At 42.8% G+C, this 19,371-nt stretch overlaps 1 protein-coding gene across 1 annotated transcript; it reads right to left on the reverse strand.

Moving 5' to 3' along the window:
- Positions 1 to 4,384: 4,384 nt before the first annotated feature.
- Positions 4,385 to 16,759, reverse strand: HIGD1C (HIG1 hypoxia inducible domain family member 1C; the record flags this gene model as incomplete). The annotated part of the gene is made up of 3 exons (XM_080706374.1): positions 4,385 to 4,449; positions 10,273 to 10,407; positions 16,666 to 16,759. The coding sequence occupies 3 exons, from the start codon at positions 16,757 to 16,759 to the stop codon at positions 4,385 to 4,387; spliced, it is 294 nt and encodes a 97-aa protein (XP_080562500.1).
- Between the last annotated feature and the right edge of the window lie 2,612 nt (positions 16,760 to 19,371).

The raw sequence follows: 19,371 nt of genomic DNA on the forward strand, positions 1-19,371 counted from the left end.
CATACACACATCACTGATATACCCCTTCCTCAATTCCCACCCATTCCCTTCCCCCTCCCTGTTTGGTTTGTTCTTTTAAGTAGCAGGAATTTTCTTTTCCTCCCTCCCCCTTTTTTTTTTTCTGATGGTACTGAGGCTTGAATCCAAGGGCATTCTACCCTGTGCTACACCCCTAGTCCTTTTTTATTTTTTTATTTGGTGGTACTGGGGGTGGAACCCAGAGGCTTTCTACCTCCGGGCTATACTCCCAGACCTATTTTATATTTTATTTGGAAACAGGGTCTCACTAGGTTGCTGAGAGCCTCACTAAGTAGCTGAGGCTGGCTTCGAACCTGTGTGATCCTCCTGTCTCAGCCTCCCAAGAGCTGGGATTACAAGCGTGCGCCACCACGCCCGGCATCCTTTTTTATTTTTATTTTATTTTATTTATTTATTTGCGGTATTAGGGATGGAACCTAGGGGCATTCTACCGCCAAGCTACACCCCCAACCCTATTTTTTATTCTTTTATTTTTTGAAATAAGGTCTCACTGAGTTGCAAAGGGCCTTACTACTTAACTGAAGGTTGTCCATGAACCGCGATCCTCTTGTCTCAGCCTCTAAAATGCTGGGATTACAAGCGTGGGCCATCATGCCTGGCTGTGAGACCCTGTTTTAAAATTTAAAAAAGCCAAGCGTGGTGATTCACACTTGTAATCCCAGCATTTGGGAGGCTGAGATGGAGGATCATGGTTCGCAGACAGCCTCAGCTACTTAGTGAGACCCTTTGCAACTCATTGAGACCCTGTTTCAAAATAAAGAATAAAAATAGGGCCAGGCATGGTGGCTCAGGCTTGTAATCCCCTCGCCTGGGAGGAAGAAACAGGAGGATCGTGCTGGTTCGAAGCCAGCCTCGCTGGCTTAAGAGACCCTGTTTCCAAATAAAAATATAAAATAGGTCTGGGAGTGTAGCCCGGAGGTAAAAGGATTTCCAGGAACCCCAGTACCACCAAAAAAGAAAAGAAAAGAAAAGAAAAATAGGGTTGGGGGTGTAGCTCGGAGGTAGAATGCCCCTGGGTCCCACCTCATTACCAAAAAAGGAAAAAAAAACAACAGGGTTTCACTAGGTTGATGAGAGCCTCAGTACTTGTTGAGGCTGTCCTCAAACCTGGGATCCTTCTGTCTTAGCCTCCCAATTACGAGGATTAAAGGCTAGGGGTCTTTATTTTCTTTTTGCTTTCTTGCTTTCTTTTTTTGTGTGTGGTACTGGGGGTGGAACCCAAGGGTTTTTCTACCTCCAGGCTATACTCTCAGACCTGTTTTATACTCACTAAGTTGCTGAGAGCCTCACTAAGTAGCTGAGGCTGGCTTCGAACCTGTGGGATCCTCTTGTCTCAGCCTCCCAAGCGCGGGGATTACAAGCGTATGCCACCATGCCTGGCTGGGATTTTTCTTAAATGAAATTTTAAACCCCTTATTTCTACTTCAGAGATTCTTGAGATTTCACATAAAAGCAGGAACCCTGCAACCTAGGTTAGAGTCCTTTGTTCTTAAAATGGATATTGCATTAACATCAATTATAAGTTTTCACTTAATAAATTTTCAGTATTTTGTCATTTTGTATACACAGACAAGTAAGTGCAGATGAACCAGTTTGTTATATATTTCTTTTTTCCCTGGAATATTCCATTTCTCAGTAATTTTATTACTAGAGAATGTTGGGAAAGGGAAGTTAAAAATAGAACATTCTATCCAGGTGTGGTACTGTATGCTTGTAATCCCAGCATTTGGGAGGCTGAGATAGGAGGATCCAGGTTTGAGGCCAGCCTCAGCTACTTAGTGAGGCCCTCTGCAACTTAGTACAACCCTGTTTCTAAATAAAGAATAAAAAATAAGGGTAGGGGTACAGCTCAGAGGTCAAATGCCACTGGGGTCTATTCCCAGCACCACCAAAAAAAAAAAAAAAAGGAAAAAGAAAGAAAGAAAAGGAAGGAAGAAAGAAAAAAAAAATGGAACATTTCATACTGAGAATGGTGGTACATGCCGGTAATTCCAGTACTTGGGAGTCAGAAACGAGGATTGTAGGTTCAAGGACAACCTCACCAACTTAGTGAGACCCTGTTTCCTCAGAGTCTGCTGGGCCCCAGCACTACTTTCCACTTTTCATAACAAGCTGGAGTCTGGAGTTGATCAATTCCAGGGACTTTTTTGTCTTCTTTGCTGCCACTGTCTTCCTGCCTTAGGCACGGGACGGCCCCCAATCACAAAGAGCCCCCAAGCCCAAGATCTGCATTGCTTTTTTTTTTTTTTTTTTTTTTTTTGGTGGTACTGGGGTTCCTGGAAGCCCTTCTACCTCCGGGCTACACTCCCAGACCTATTTTATGTTTTTTTATTTGGAAACAGGGTCTCTTAAACCAGTGAGGCTGGCTTCGAACCTGCGCGATCCTCCTGTCTCCACCTCCCAAGCGCAGGGATTACAAGCGTGCGCCTCCACGCCCGGCTGCATTGCTTTTTGTGTGTGTGTGTGTGTGTGTGTGTGTGTGTGTGTGTGTGTGTGTGTGTATCTGGGTATGGGACCCAGGACATTAACCTCCGAGCTACACCCCTACCCTATTCTTTTTATTCTTTATTTTGAAACAGCATCTCACTAAGTTGCGGAGGGCCTCACTAAGTAGCTGAGGCTGTCCGCGAACCGATACCCTCGTCTCAGCCTCCCAAATGATGGGATTACAAGCGTGCGCTACCACACCTAGCTGCATTGCTTTTTTTAAGCAACAAATAAATTACTTTTTTTCTCTCAATAATATTACAAAACTAGGGAACCTTTTGGGTTTTGTAGGAAAAGCCAGTGTCTAGTTAAATTGGTTAAATACCAAGTGTTTAATAAGAGAGTAGGTTCAAGCCAGGCGTGGTGGCACACGCTTGTAATCCTAGAATTCGGGAGGCTGAGACGGAGGATCACGATTTGTGGACAGCCTCAGCTACTTAGTGAGGCCCTCTGAAACTCAGTGAGAGGCAGTTTCAAAATAAAGAACAAAAAATAGGGCAGGGGGTGTGGCTTGGAGGTAGAATGCACCTGGGTTCCATCCTCAGACTCGCAAAAGAGAGAGAGAGAAGAGAGAGAGAGAGAGAGAGAGAGAGAGAGAGAGAGAGAGAGAGAGAGAGAGAGAGATTGATTGATTCTCTTCAGCAGCCTGGTTAGAAATATCTTCCCAGGAGCTGGCCGTGGTGGCTTACACTTTGTAATCCCAACACTTGAGAGACTGAGATAGGAGGATATGGGTTTACAGCCAGCCTCAGCTACTTAAGCCATCTACAACTTAGTGAGACCCTACTTAGAAATAAAGAATGAGCCGGGAGTGGTAGTGCACACCTGTAATCCCAGTACATGGGAGGCTGAGACAGGAGGATTGTGCAAGTTCGAAGCCAGCCTCAGCTACTTAGTGAAGCTCTCAACAACTTAGTGAAACCCTGTTTCCAAATAAAACATAAATAGGTATGGGAGTGTTAGCCCGAAGGTAGAAAGCCCCTGGGATCCATCCCCAATACCACAAAAAAAAAAAAAAAAGAAAAAGAAAAATAGGGCTGGGCATGTATCTTGGAGGTAGAATGCCCAAGGTTCAATCCTCAGTACTACCAAAAAAAAAATCTTTTCAGGGCTGGGGCTGGGGCTCAGTGGTAGAGTGCCTAGTACATACAAGGCCCTGCGTTCAACCCAGGGACTGTGCAAAAAAAAAAAAAAAGTCATAAAGCCAGGTGTGGTGGCGCATGTTGTAATCCCAGCATTCGGGGGGCCAAAAATGGAGGATCACAGTTCACGGACAGCCTCAGCTACTTAGTGAGGCCCTCAGCAACTTAGTGAGACTTTGTTTCAAAATAAAGAATAAAAAATAGGGTAGGGGTCGTAGCTAGAAGGTTGAATGCCCCTTGGTTCCATCCCCAGACCCACACAAAAAAAGTCATAAAAAGATAAAAACAAGGGATCTTAGCCGGGCATGGTGGTGTACACTTGTAATCCCCACTCTTGGGAGGCTGAGACAGGAGGATCGCACAGGTTCAAAGCCAGCCTCAGCTACTTAGTGAGGCTCTCAGCAACTTAGTGACACCCTGTTTCCAAATAAAATATAAAAAAGGTCTGGGAGTTTAGCCCGGAGGTAGAAAGCCTCTGGGTTCCACCCCCAGTGCCATTAAAAAAAAAACAACAAAAAAAAAAAACCAAGGGATCTTTTCGAATTGACTATGACTATTGATTTGGAAATCAACTTCTTAAAACACTGAAGACTTAATATACAAAGGTTATAGAATTCTTTATGTTTGTGTAGTTTCATTTGCTACATATTGAAAATTCATTCTTCATTATAAATAGTTTTCCGACGACTCTGGTCTTTCTTGCTCAGCAGATAGCTTCATTTCTTTGACGTATTGAAGAATTGAGGCCTAATGTAATCCTTATACATAGAGTAGAGAACACCTAGAAACAAGAAGATGTACATCAATAGAGAATCCATGGGGGAAAACGCTGAGTTTCTTCTACTTGTATTTTTGTGAAGTTAGTCCACAGTTTAAAAATAAAACACTTCATTTACTAACTTTTGGCTTGGGTCATACAAGTGGCTACAGTAACAAAACCTCAAGGGTCTTTTGAAATCAGTATCAATCTGAATTTATCCTATTATTCTGTTACCCTAAAGTTTGAATTTTAAAACACTGGTAGAATGCTAGGAATTCTTTTTTTTTTTTTTTTTTTTTTTGGTGGTGGTACTGGGGTTGGGACCCAGGGGCTTTTCTACCTCTGGGCTACACTCCCAGACCTGTTATATATTTTATTTGGAAACAGGGTCTCACTAAGTAGCTGAGGCTGGCTTCGAACCTGTGCGATCCTCCTGTCTCAGCCTCCCAAGCGTGGGGATTACAAGCGTGCGCCGCCACGCCCTGCGAATGCTAGGAGAATTTGACCAGATATTAAGATTAAAAACAGTAGGCTGGGTGTGGTGGTGCATGTTTGTAATCCCAGTACTTGAAAAGTTGAGACAGGAGGATAGCAGACTCAAAGCCAGCCTCAGTAACTCAGTGAGACCTTGCTTCAAATAAAAGAATAAAATAGAACTGGGGGTGTATCTTGGCAATAGAATGCCTCTGAATTTAATCTCCAGTACCACACACACAAAACAACAACAACAACAATAAAGCCGGGCGTGGTAGCGCAGGTTTGTAATCCCAGCATTCGGGAGGTTGAGATAGGAAGGTTGTGGTTCACAGACAGCCTCAGCTACTTAGGCCCTCTGCAACTTAGTGAGACCTTGTTTCAAAATAAAGAATAAAAAATAGGGCCAGGGTTATGGCTTGGAGGTCGAATATCCTGGGTTCCATTCCCAGACCAGCAAAAAAAACCCACCACCACCAACAACAAGAACAGCAATAGACATCTCAGCTGGGTATGGTAGCGCACACTTATAACCCCAGTACTTGGGAAGCTGAGAGGAGGATCGCAGTTTCAAGACCAGCCTCAGCAGCATAGAGAGAGAGAGATCCTGTTATAAATTTTAAAAAGGGGTGGGTGGGTCTGGGAGTGTAGCTCAGAGGTAGATACCCATGGGTTTGATTCCCAGTACCAAGAAGAAAAAAAGATAAAGCAATCTAATCCCTCCCTTTAGGGATTTATACTCCTGTGGGTGAGTTAGCTCTGATTGTAGACAGATGAAATGTAGGGCTCTCTTTTGTTTTTGTTTCTCGTACTGGGAATTGAACCTAGAGATGTTCTACCTCCAATCTACACATGCAGTCTTTTTATTTTGAAGCAGGCCTCACCAAGTTGCTTGATGGCCTCATTAAGTTGCTGAGGCTGGCCTCTACCCTGCAATCTTCTTGTCTCAGCCTTTTAAGTACTGGTGTGTGCATGTAATTCCAGGAATTGAAATCAAGGGCACTCTATCACTGAGCTATACCTTTTTTTTATTTCCGGTACTGCAGATGGAACCCAGAGGCATCCCACCTCCAAGCTACACCCCATCCTCCTGTACTGCAGAAACCCAGGGGCATCCCACCTCCAAGCTATAACCCACCCTCCTGGCTAGAACTATAACTTCAGAGTAAAGTTTTTTATTTTTGTTTTTGTCTTTTTGTGTATGTGTGTGGGTCTGGGGGGTGGAACCCAGGGGCATGTGACCTCTGAGCTACACCCCCTACCCTATTTTTTATTCTTTATTTTTGAAACAGGGTCTCACTGAGTTGCAGAGGGCCTCACTAAGTAGCGGAGGCTGTCCACGAACTGCGATCCTCCAGTCTCAGCCTCCTGAATGCTGGGATTACAAGCGTGCACCAACATGCCTGGCTTGGAGTAAAGTTTTTGTTGGCCATGTACAGTGGTGGATGCCTGTACTCCTAGTACTCGAGGGGATCTCAGGTTTGAGGCTAGCCTCAACAGTTTAGCAGGACCTCAGCAACTTAACAAGACCCAGTTTCAAAATTAAAGAGAGGCCGGGCATGGTGGCGCACGCTTGTAATCCCTGCGCTTGGGAGGCGGAGACAGGAGGATCACGCAGGTTTGAAGCCAGCCTTGCTGGCTTTAGAGACCCTGTTTCCAAATAAAAAAAAATATAAAATAGGTCTGGGAGTTTAGTCCGGAGGTAGAAAGGCTTCCAGGAACCCCAGTACCACACACACACACACACACAAAAGTTAAAAAGAATTAAAAGGTCTGGGGATTTTGTATGTGTATGTGGTGCTTGGGGGTAGAACCTGGGCTTTCTATCTCCAGGCTATATCCCCAGCCCTATTTTTTTAATAATTTATTTGGAAACAGGGTCTCACTAAGTTGCTGAGAGCCTCACTAAGTAGCTGAGGCTGTCTTCAAACCTGTGTGATACTCCTGTTTCAGCTCTGGGATTACAAATGTGTCCGTCAAGATCTGGGGTTTTAATTAAGATTAAAAATAATTAAATTAATCTAGGCGTGGTGGCACACGCTTCTGGTTTCCATCCCAGTACTACAAAAAAAAAAAAAAAAAAGAGGTGTATTCATTTCGAGTCACCCCCCCATGCCATTTTGGCATGGGGCTGTATTTCTATTTTCTGTATTTCTATCTTTCTAATAAACTTCTTTAAATCTTCAAAAAAAAGAAAGAAAAAAAAGAGAAAAAAAGATATGCCTCTGTGTTCAATCCACAGTCTCTAAACAATTTTTAAATGTTTTCAAAAGTTTTTTTATTGTATTTGGTTTAAGATTGACACATCACAACTCATTACAATAAATAATTACCACATAACTTCCTATACACAAGCCCTCTGCCCATTGTTCTGTGATCCTTTCCCCACTCTTGGGCTGGCTTTACTCTTCAGGGCATGAAGTGGGCCGAGGACACTGTAGCTTATTCTCATTAATGTAGACCCCCCCAATTTTGCACTGGTATAAACTGAATTAACCATGATAATTTTACACCTGTTCTTATGGATTAAGAAAAAATAACACATACCAGAACCAGAGAAAAAAGATTTTCCATCCAACAGACAACTAAGATTGGCTATCTTTGGAGATTCATTATTTATGTTAGTCTTTTACCTATTTCTAAATTGTATTGTTTGCTTTTATTGTTGCTAATTTTTAGGATTTCTAGTTGGAATATTAATATACCTTCAGATATAGCATTTGGAAATATTTTATCCCATTCTATCAGTAACTTTTAACTCTGTCTATATTGCCTTTGGATATACAATTTTTTTTATTTTCTAGGGAGTTTGTTTACCCTTCTGTTGCCTGTGCCATTGAAATCATATCCAAGAAAACCCTGCCAATTTCAATGTCATGAGGTTTTATGACCCAGATTTTCTTCTAAAAGTTTATAGTCTTAAGATTTATATTTAGGTCTTTTATCTATTTTGAGTTAATATTTGTATATGGTGTTAGGTAAGGGCCCAATTTTATTCTTCTTCATGTAATTATTATTTTTCAACAATATTTAGTTAAAAGATTATTATTTCTTCCACCAAATGTCTGGAAACCTTGTCAAAAATAACTTGATAATATATGGAAGAATTTATCTCTAGGCTTTTATTTAACTCCAATGGTTTATATATCTGCCTTTATAACAGTACTACACTGTTTCAATTATCATAGCTTTATAACATTTGAAATCAGAAAATATACATCTTCTAGCTTTGTTCTTTTTTGAGATCGTTTTGTGTATCTAGAGTTCATATTCCATAGTAGGATAGATTTTCTCTGAAAAATAAATAAATAAATGTGAGATAGTTTCACCTAAAAAAAAAAAAAAAGAAAAGGTATTCTCTGGTAAGAAAGAAAGCAAAAAGAAATATTGAAATGTTATCTTTAAGTCATCAAAAGCTTGGTATCAGACAAATGAAACTGTTATGTGAGATCATCATTGTTAATTTTGGATAAATTGCTATAGTACTAGATGTCAAACACTAAGCCAAGCATGGGAAGGAGGGATGGGGAGGGAACGGGGTGGGGATCGGGTGGGGGCTGACTGGGCAGTGTGTGCATGTATGTCTACAAAAGTTTTTTTTATACCATTTTGATGTATGAATATAGTGCACCAATAAAAAAAAAAAAAGAAAAAAGAAAAGATTTCCCTATTGCTCCAACTTAGGAAAGGTTTCTCCGTGTGTGTGTGTGTGTGTGTGTGTGTGTGTGTGTGTGTGTGTGTGTGTGTGTTTGTGTGTGTGTGTGTTACTTGGAATTGAAACAACCAGGGGCATTCTATCTCCAAGCTACAGCCCCAGCCCAATTTTATTTATGTTTTATTTTGAAACAGGGTCTTGCTGAGTTGCTGAGGGCCTTGTTAAGTTACTGAGGCTGTCCTCAGTCCTATGATCCCCCTGTTTCAGCCTCCCAAGTACTGGGATTATAGGTTTATGCCACTGTACCTAGCTTTTCTTTCTTCTCTTTCTTGTGGCACTGGGGATTAAACCCAGGGGCACTGTTCTACTGAACTACATCTCCAGCTCTTTTTTCTATTATTATTATTATTATTATTATTATTATTATTATTATTATTATTATTATTTTGGTGGTACTGGGGTTCCTGGAAGCCCTTCTACCTCCGGGCTACACTCCCAGACCTATTTTTACATTTTTTTAAAATTTGGAAACAGGGTCTCCTAAGCCAGCGCGCGCGGCTGGCTTCGAACCTGCGCGATCCTCCTGTCTCTGCCTCCCAAGCGCGGGGATTACAAGCATGCGCCACCACGCCCGGCTTTCTATTTATTTTGAAACAGGTCTCACTAACTTGCTTAGGCTGGCCTCTAACTTGCAATCCTGCCTCAGCCTCCTGAGTCACCTGGATGGAAGGCAGACAGACCACTGTGCCTTGCAGGGAAAGGTTTTCAATTAGCAATGACTGTGCCTTGGATAAACCTCACTTGTTATCATACTGCCACTGTGCAAAGTTTCGCACTTGGAATGAAAGAAGGTCAAGACTGTCTGGGTGTGGTGGCACAGGCTTGTAAGCCCAGTACTTGGGAGGCTGAGACAGAAGGATAGTAGGTTGGCAGTCAGTCTCATCACTTAGTGAGACCCTGTTTCAAAATAAAAAATAAAATAGGGCTGAGGATGTAGCTAAGAGGTAGAATGCCCCTGAGTTCAATCCCCAGTATAAGAGGTAGAATGCCCGAGTTCAATCCCCAGTATAAGAGGTAGAATGCCTGAGTTCAATCCCCAGTATAAGAGGTAGAATGCCTGAGTTCAATCCCCAGTACCCTCAGGAAAAGTCTTCCCAGTTCAACTACTCTAACTACATCTACTGTTCAAAATAGCTGGGGAATATAGCCACTGCCTGAGTTCTTTAGGGCAGGAGTTGCTGACTGCTCCTTTCACTATTAAGGATAACAACCCATCATTCAGGTCTCTGCGGGGGTTTTGTCAGGGTTGTGTGCTCAGAATCCTAGGAAATTAAGCCCATTACTGGCAGCAACTTCAAGTGAAGATGAGCCCTCCTCCCCTCTCCCCTGTTGTATGACCTTAACCCGTATTCATCCTCTACAAATAAATATAATAAAAATACTCTCACCGGGCGTGGTGGCGCACGCTTGTAATCCCAGCATTCGGGAGGCTGAGACCTGGAGGATCGTGGTTTGCGGACAGCCTCAGCTACTTAGTGAGGCCCTCTGCAACTCAGTGAGACCCGGTTTCAAAATAAAGAATAAAAAATAGGGCAGGGGGTGTAGCTCAGAGGTAGAATGCCCCCGGGTTCCATCCCCAGACCCGCAAAAAAAAAAAAAAAAAAAAAAATACTCTCAACAGCAACTGAACATAAAATATAAACGAAGCAGGTTACCGAGAGTCACGGCTCCCACGACAAATCCTTGGGCAGCAACTCGAATGTGAATAAGGTGAAGGGACATTTTCTGGTCTCTTCTGTACTTTAACTTGTAAAGACCATAGGACACCACAGTCACAAACCCTGCGATACCTGTGGATTTTAAGTATACATTAAAGAGAAGGCAAGAGTTCCCAAAGCTTAGTGATGAAATTAGAGGCTAGCTAAAGGCTGAGTGCCTGGAGACAAGCAGTCAGGATTCAGGCTGAGCGTGTCCTTCTGAAATACTTAGGACACAAGTGTTATGCATCTCAGGGGTTTGCTTGTTTGATTTTTTTAAGATTTTTTTTCAGAATTTGTAATATCTTCATATACATAATGAGATATCTGGGGAATAGGACTCCCAAGTCTCAGCAATTTAGTGAGACCCTGTTTCCAAATAAAATAGAAAATAGGCCTGGGAGTATAGCCCAGAGGTAGAAAGCCCCTGGGATCCACCACCAGTACCACGAATAATAATAATAATAATAATAATAATAATAATAATAATAATAATAAATTAAATAAAAAATTAAAAGACTAAAAACTAGGGCTGGGGGTGTTGCTCAGAGGTCTAATGCCCTTGTGTTCCATCCCCGGTACCACAAAAAAAAAAAAAGAAAAAAAAAAGAAGAAGAAAATAGAAAACAATACTAGGAAGTAGAATAGCATATTTATAATACCTATAAGTGGAAACGGTAGACCTAATAGAAACTGACAAGGAAAAAGCGCTGTATGTTGACATAAGAATAAAGGAAACCCTTTTTTTTTCTGGCACTGGAGATGGAGCCAGGGGCATTTTACCTTTGAGCTATACCCTGAGCCCTAATTTTATTTAATTTAATTAATTTATTTATTTATTTTGTGGTACTAGGGATGGAACCGAGGGACTTTCTACCTCCGGGCTATACTCCCAGACCTAGTTTATATTTTATTTGGAAACAGGGTCTCACTAGGTTGCTGAGAGCCTCACTAAGTAGCTGAGGCTGGCTTTGAACCTGTGCGATTCTCCTGTCTCAGCCTCTCAAGTACTGGGATTACAAGCATGTGCCACCACACCCAGCTTTTATTCTTTATTTTGAAACAGGGTCTCACTAAGTTGTGGAGTGTCCTCACTAAGTAGCGGAGGCTGGCCTTGAAACTGTGCTCTTCCTGTCTCAGACTCCCAAGTACTGGGATTAAAAGCATGCACCAGCCTGGCATGGTGGCGCACGCCTGTCATCCTAGCGCTTGGGAGGCTGAGACAGGAGGATCAAGGCCAGCAGAGACCTTCAGCAATTTAGCGAGAACCTTTAAATAAATAAATAAGCCGGGCGTGGTGGCGCATGCTTGTAATCCCCGCGCTTGGGAGGCTGAGACAGGAGGATCGCACGGGTTCGAAGCTACTGAGTGAGGCTCTCAGCAATTTAATGAGACCCTGTTTCCAAATAAAACATAAAAAAGGTCTGGGAGTATAGCCTGGAGGTAGAAAGCCTCTGGGTTCCATCCCCAGTACCACCAAAATAATAATAATAATAATAAAATAAATAAATAAATAAGTAAGTAAATAAAAGCATGCACCACCACGCCCAGCTTTAAAGGAAACTCTTGCACATTAAAAGTGAGGGAGTACTTTTTAAATTCTATAGTCTATCATATTGAGCTATGTATCTATCAAACACAGTGTTTTGAATACTGTAGATATATAGTAAGTCAAAGTATCAGGTAGAGTGATTCCACTTAATTCTTAAAATCTGGGTATATGCTGCCACACCCAGATTAGAGTGATTTAAAATGATTATGTTTTTTACTTTTAGGTTCCATTTGTTTAATGATAATATCTAGAAATGCAGTTGATTTTTATGTGTGTGGCAAGTTTTGATTGACCGTGTTGGCACATGTGTGCTTCTATGTGTCAATAAAGGTGTATATATATAATTTCAGGATCCAGCTAATGAAATTAAGAATCAGAGTAAATATCCCCATTTATATGTATACTTTATAGGACAAGTAGCAGTAAATGCAATTGAAATTAAAATGACTGGTGCAAACGGGCATGGTGTGCATACTTGTAATCCCTGTACTTGGGAGGCTGACACAGGAGGATGGCAGGTTCAGGGCCAGCCTCAGCTACTTAGTGAGGCCCTCCGCAACTTAGCGAGGACTGGTTTCAAACTAAAGTAAAAATAGGACTGGAGTATAGCTTGGAGCAGAATGCCTCTGAGTTCAAACCCCAGTAACACACACACACACACACACACACACACACAGACACACACACACACACACACACACACACAAAGTTAAAAAGAATTAAAAGGTCTGGGGATTTTGTATGTGTATGTGGTGCTTGGGGGTAGAACCTGGGCTTTCTATCTCCAGGCTATATCCCCAGCCCTATTTTTTTAATAATTTATTTGGAAACAGGGTCTCACTAAGTTGCTGAGAGCCTCACTAAGTAGCTGAGGCTGTCTTCAAACCTGTGTGATACTCCTGTTTCAGCCTCACTAAGTAGCTGAGGCTGTCCGCGAAGCATAATTCTCCTGTCTCAGCCTCCTGAATGCTGGGGTTACAAGCGTGCGCCACCACGCCTGGCTCATTATTTACTTTTTAGCAAAAGTTTTGCTCTCTTCCCTTGATCAAATCAAGGTTCTGTTCTTACTTAAATCAATGTTCTTTCTTTTAAAGATTAAAGTCAAAACCTCTACTGTTTTCATATAGTGTCTTTGTGGTTTGCATAAAATTAAATTTACTGGGAACACTTTTATCTTTCTACTTTAATCACCCATCCTAAATGTTTCTGGAAAAATAATGTAATATGTTACAGGCAGTGATTAATCTCCATTCATTACAGTGATCTGATTAAGTACCAGCAAGGTCCTGAGTTCCTTCTAGTTAAAAATGCTAAGGAAGATAAATAAATCACTATTAAATTATTTGCTTCGTGTGTGTGTGTGTGTGTGTGTGTGTGTGTGTGTGTGTGTGTGTTCTTAGAAGTCTTAATCAAATTAAGTTAGACTTTGAAACAATATTTTTTTTAGGTACTAGGCATGTAACCCAGGGGCATCCTACCTCTGAGCTATACCCCCAGCCCTACTTTTATTCTTTATTTTGAAACAGGGTCTCACTGAGTTGCAAAGGGCCTCACTAAGTAGCTGAGGCTGTCTGAGAACCGTGATCCTCCGGTCTCAGCCTCCCAAATGTTGGGATTACAAGGATGTGCCACTATGCCCAGCTGAAACAATATTATTTTAAAGTGCAACCAGGTGATTTTTTGCATGGTTTTGGGGATTCAACCGAGGAACACTCTACCTCCAAGCTACACCCTGAGCTCTTTTTAATTTTTTGTTTGTTTTGAAACAAGGTCTTACTAAGTTGCTGAGGGCCTAAATTGAAGAGACTGGTCTCAAACCTATGGTCCTCCTGTCTCCATCTCCCAAATATTGGGATTACTGGCATGCGCCACCATGCCTGGCCTGACTTGGTGATTTTGATATGTGAATATTGACATGAAATTCCTAGCACTGCAGTGACTGTGTGTGTGTGTGTGTGTGTGTGTGTGTGTGTGTGTGTGTGTGTGTGTGTTTGTGGTGCTGGGATGGAACCCAGGGGCTTTCTACCTCTGAGCTACACCCCAGCCCTGTTTTTTATTCTTTATTTGGAAACAGGGTCTCACTGAGTTGCAGAAGGACTCACTATGTAGCTGAGGCTGGCCTTGAAACTGCATCCTCCTTTCTCAGCCTCCCAAGTACTAGGATTACAAGTGTGTGTCACCACGCCTGACTTGCAGTGACTTTTACTAGCAGCATATGACTTAGGTATTTAGAAGATTTTATGGAATTAAAAAAAAAGATATTCAAATACTTATGTAAGTCATAGCTACATAAATTATTTTAGTAGTTTCCAAATGAAATGAACTCCAGGAAAGAGTTGTAGCTACAATAACAATGCCCAGGACAGCTTAAACATCCAGAGGGCAAAGCAAGCTCAGACTTCAAAACATGATGCCAGCAGGGCGTGGTGGCGCACGCTTGTAATCCCAGCGTTTGGGAGGCTGAGACGGGAGGATCGCAGTTCAAGGACAGCCTCAGCTACTTAGTGAGGCCCTCTGCAACTCAGTGAGACCCTGCTTCAAAATAAAGAATAAAAAATAGGACTGGGGGTGTAGCTCAGAGGTCGAATGCCCCTGGGTTCCATCCCCAGTACTGCAAAAAAAAAAAAAAAAAAAGAAGGAAAAAAACCATGATGCTAATGGTGTGTGTGTCTGTCTGTCTGTCTGTGATGCTGGGGCTCAAATCTGCGTCCCTCAGGCATACTACGTCCCTAGCCCAGCTAGATATTTCTTGAAGTCTAACTCAATAGAGTATTTGTTGGAAATGTGAGCATCTACTAAATATGTGTGAGGAGAAGTGAATGAGGACAAGACTCCAAGTCTATGGTAGCACTTCTCCAATTCCAAGTTTATGTAACTATCAACATCAACATTCAGAACACAACGGGAAGCCAGCAAAAGAGGCCTCTGAGTAGCCAGAATGAAAGCCACAAGGTTTCCATTTTATTTTATTTTTGCAGTAAGGGAGATGGAATTCAGGGGCATTCTGCCTCTGAGCTATACCCCCAGCTCTATTTTTTATTCTTTTTTCATTGTGAAACCGGGTCTCACTGAGCTGCAAAGGCCCTCACTAAGTAGCTGAGGCTGTCCGTGAACCACGATCCTCCTGTCTCAGACGCCCAAATGCTGGGATCACAAGCGTGCGCCACCACACCTGGCTCACAAGGTTTTCACTTTAAAGTGCACAGGTGCCAGGCGTGGTGGCGCACACCTGTAATCCCAGTACTTGGAAGGTGGAGACAGGAGGATCGCAGATTCAAGGACAACCTCAGCCACATAGTGAGGCTCTCAGCAACCTAGCGAGACCCTATTTCAAACCAATAATGATAATAATAAAAAAAACATAGAAAGGATCAGGGGTGGGTCTTGGAGGTATAATGTCCCTGGGTTTGAGCCCCAGTGTCACTAAATAAATAAATAAATAAAGTATTCAGGTAAGCCAGGAGTGGTGGCACACAACTGTAATCTCAATACTTGGAAGGCTAAGACATGAGGCTCACAGGTTCAATACCAGCCTCAGCAACTTAGGGAAACCCTGTTACAAAATAAAAAATAAAATAAGACTGGAGGTGTGGCTTAGACACAGAACGCCCCTGGGTTCAAGCTTCAGTCCCAATAAATAAATAAGTACAGAAAGAAAAAAAGAAGAAGAAAGGAAGGAAGGGAGGGAGGGAGGGAGGAAGGAAGGAAGGAAGGAAGGAAAGAAGGAAGGAAGGAAGGAAGGAAGGAAGGAAGGAAGGAAGGAAGGAAGGAAGGGAAAGAAAGAAAGAATACAGGTAGGCCCAGGCTTTTACTCTAAATTGACGTAGCAGTCGTTTGAGCTTGTGTATCTAGCTTCTAGTGCCATAGAACATTAGAAATCTTTGTGCCTGATGCTAATGGAAGGAACAGAAAAATATATCAACAGCAGATGCAGGAACCTGAAGGTTGGAATTACTTACAGGACAAAGACCTACAACTTAGTAGTCCTTAGCAGACTTTCAGTATATTAAGCTGTGGCTATTGCTGCTAATTCTGGGTCCTAAGTTTTAAGTCCAGCTGGATGAGGCTGTGCACACGTGTAATCCCAGTACTTGGGCTGAGATAAGAGAATCACAAGTTTGAGGACAGCCTCAGCAAGTAGTGAGACTTTCATCAACCTAACCAGACTCTGTTTCAAAATAAAAAATAGGGCTGGGGGTATAGCTTGGAGGTAGACCTGGGTTCAATCCCTAGTACCACACACACACACACACACACACAAAAAAAAAAAAAAAAAAAAAAAAAAAAAACGGAAAAAGTTTAAGTCTATTCAATCAGTTACATTTGATTGCCTAGGAACTAATAATTTTAGATAGACTTTTTCATTGGATTTCTGATAAGGTGTGTGTGTGTGTGTGTGTGTGTGTGTGTGTGTGTGTGTGTGTTGCTAGGGATTAGTCCTAGAGGCAGTCTACCTCCGAGCTACACCCCTAGTCCTAATAGTCTCACTGAGCCGCTGAGGACAGCTTTGCACCTTAGATCTTCCTGTTTCAGCCTCCAAGTACTGGGATTACAGGCATGGGCCACCACACCTGGCTCAAGTGGATAAAATTTGATGTGTCTAATTATAGCTAACATTTATTGAGGAGTTACCACATGCTGGAAAGTACTCTGAAGGCTCAACTCATAATCATGCTTAGAGGGGGTTATCTGAAAAAATATATATAACGTGTCAGTCCCCAAAGATGCTGGGTAAGGTTTTACTGTGTCACTACAGTTTTTCAATATCAGGTAAAAAAAAAAAAAAAGCCTGTACTTACCTACAGGAACAAAGGGGAAGTCTCGAGATTTCCTCATCAGCCGGGATAATTGGCCTTCATCCTCATCTGCTGACCACTGGTTATCTGAAGACATTTTTCTCTCTAGCAACAGTAGGAGATCAGTGTGGTGGTTGTGAATCATTCAGAAGAATCCATTTACCCTCCTCCCATGCACTGTTGATTACATGGCCTCTGGTCTTCATTTGTTTGACATGCCTGCCTATGCAATTAAAATAAATGGTCAAGCTGGGTGTGGTGGCCACACTAGAAATCTCAGCATTCGGGAGGCTGAGACAGGAGGATCAGGGTTCGCGGCCAGCTTCAGCTACTTAGGCCCTTTGCAACTCAGTGAGGCCCTGTTTCAAAATAAAGAATAAAAATAGGGCTGGAGGTAGAGCTTGGAGGTAGAATGCTGCTGGGTTCCACCCCCAGTACCGCAAAAATAAATAAATAAATGGTCATCTCTCCTTCCTTCCCACTTTGCACTACAGAATCCTTGAGGGGGAGTGTAAGAGAAGAACGTGCATATGGAGAAAGGTGCTGATAATCAGAGTCCATGAATACAGAGCAGAAACTCGGATATAATTCTGTTATTCAATCTCCTCTCATCGCCTCGCATTTGAAATCACTGCGAACCTCAGAACTTCTCCCTCACATGGCAAGAACACAGTGTTTCTTTTACAAAGGTAGTGCCAACCTAGGCAAAGAAAAGGCCTCCAGATTCACAGGTGACAGGAAACATGCTCCGAATGCAATTGTGCAGTGTGCAGGGCATGTGATGTCATTCAGCTACTTTATTTATTTATTTATTTATTTATTTATTTATTTATTTATTTATTTATTTTGCGGGTCTGGGGATGGAACCCAGGGGCATTTGACCGCTGAGCTACACCCCCTGCCCCATTTTTTTATTCTTTATTTTGAAACCGGGTCTCACTGAGTCACAGAGGGCCTCACTAAGTAGCTGAGAGGGCCTCACTAAGTAGCTGAGGCTGTCCGCGAACCGCGATCCTCCAGTCTCAACCTCCCGAATGCTGGGATTACAAGCGTGCGCCACCATGCTGGCTCCGTTCAGCTATTTTATCAAGCACCTACTCTGTGCCGGGTACCAAACCAGACAGTGGGAAGTAAACCAGACATCCTCACTCCACAGGATGGGTGAAGACACTCGCAGGAGCGACTGCAGCCACACAGGCTGAGCAGGCATCTGTCTGCTGTCTGTGCAACCCAATATTCTCATCCCCCAAATTTGAAAACGGTGGCTTCATCCAAAGAATGAGATTGCATCAGAAAAGTAACCCAGGAAGAGGCAGACGCACATTACCTTCCACCTGCTGTCGGTCCCCTGGTGTTCTTCAAACAAAAGTCTGTAGATCAGCACAGGTTTGAAGCCCGGACACATTTCCCTGCAATTTCTAATTGATTGATAATAGCAAAGCCGAGAAACACACCCCCGGAAGGAGTGGCCACCTGGTATTGGCCAAGACTTTCACCACTACCCTACCCCCAAACTCACGGGCGGCCGGCAGCCTGTGGGGAGCCATTAAGTCTGGCAGCAGCCCCAGGCTGCATTCTGTGTTTTTTGTTTTTTGTTTTTTTTGGTGGTACTGGGGTTCCTGGAAGCCCTTCTACCTCGGGGCTACACTCCCAGACCTATTTTTACATTTTCATTTTGGAAACAGGGTCTCCTAAGCCAGCGCACGGCTGGCTTCGAACCTGCGCGATCCTCCTGTCTCCGCCTCCCAAGCGCGGGGATTACAAGCGTGTGCCACCACGCCCGGCATTCTGTGTGTTTTTGAAGGTAACATTAGGGAAAAAAAATCATGCTGCTGGGAATGTGGCTCAGTGGTAGAGGCTAATACATGGGAGGTTCTGGGTTCCATTCCCAGCACTGCAAAAACCAAAACCAAAATATCTATATCAAAACATGCAGGAAGAGGTTGCATTTATTAAGTCTGTCCTCACAGGAGCGCTCCCACTTCCCTCTCGCCTGTGAGTCTTGGTACCTGATAGCTGAGCCCAAAATCAAAGGGAAAGAGGGCTCGGGAGCACTGCACAGGGGTTAGCAGAGAAACAGGCAGGAAATAGCTATCCACGGTCGGACTGTCACTACCCTAAGATCTGGTCACAGTCAGGATCCTGGGCACAGTGCAGAGAACATAATCAACAGTGCACTGGGAGAGGGTAAGGGTTTCTTTTTTTCTTTCTTTTTTTTTGGGGGGGTGGGTAGTGGTGGTGGTGGTATTGGGGCTTGAACCCAGGGGCATTCTACCTTTGGGCTACATGCCCACTCTTTTTATTTTATATATATATATTTTTTAATTAATTTATTTTTTAAATTGGTGCATTGTAGTCATATATCAATCACATTGGAGTACAAGACTTGAGAGGATATACAAGCACACATCATCCAATTAGCCCTCCTCCAGCCCCCATCCCATTCCCTCCCCCTCCCTCCATCCCACGCTTCTTTGGTGATTTACTTTGATACATTTGTTTATGTACCTCCTGCGTTTTAAAGAGGCTCCGTCCTCCAGTATTACATACCCTCTGATTGGTCACATTAGTTGCTTCACTATAGGGCCCTTTCTATAGCTCAACCTCTTCCTGTTGCCCTTTTCCTCCTAGTTATTGCTGATTAAGAGAAGCGTCTGATTTATATTTTCTGCGATATTTCTCTGTGCATGCTGCGTTGCAAGTACCGAT

This window comes from Muscardinus avellanarius (assembly GCF_963383645.1).
Source record: "Muscardinus avellanarius genome assembly, chromosome: 11".
Classification (NCBI taxonomy): domain Eukaryota; kingdom Metazoa; phylum Chordata; class Mammalia; order Rodentia; family Gliridae; genus Muscardinus; species Muscardinus avellanarius.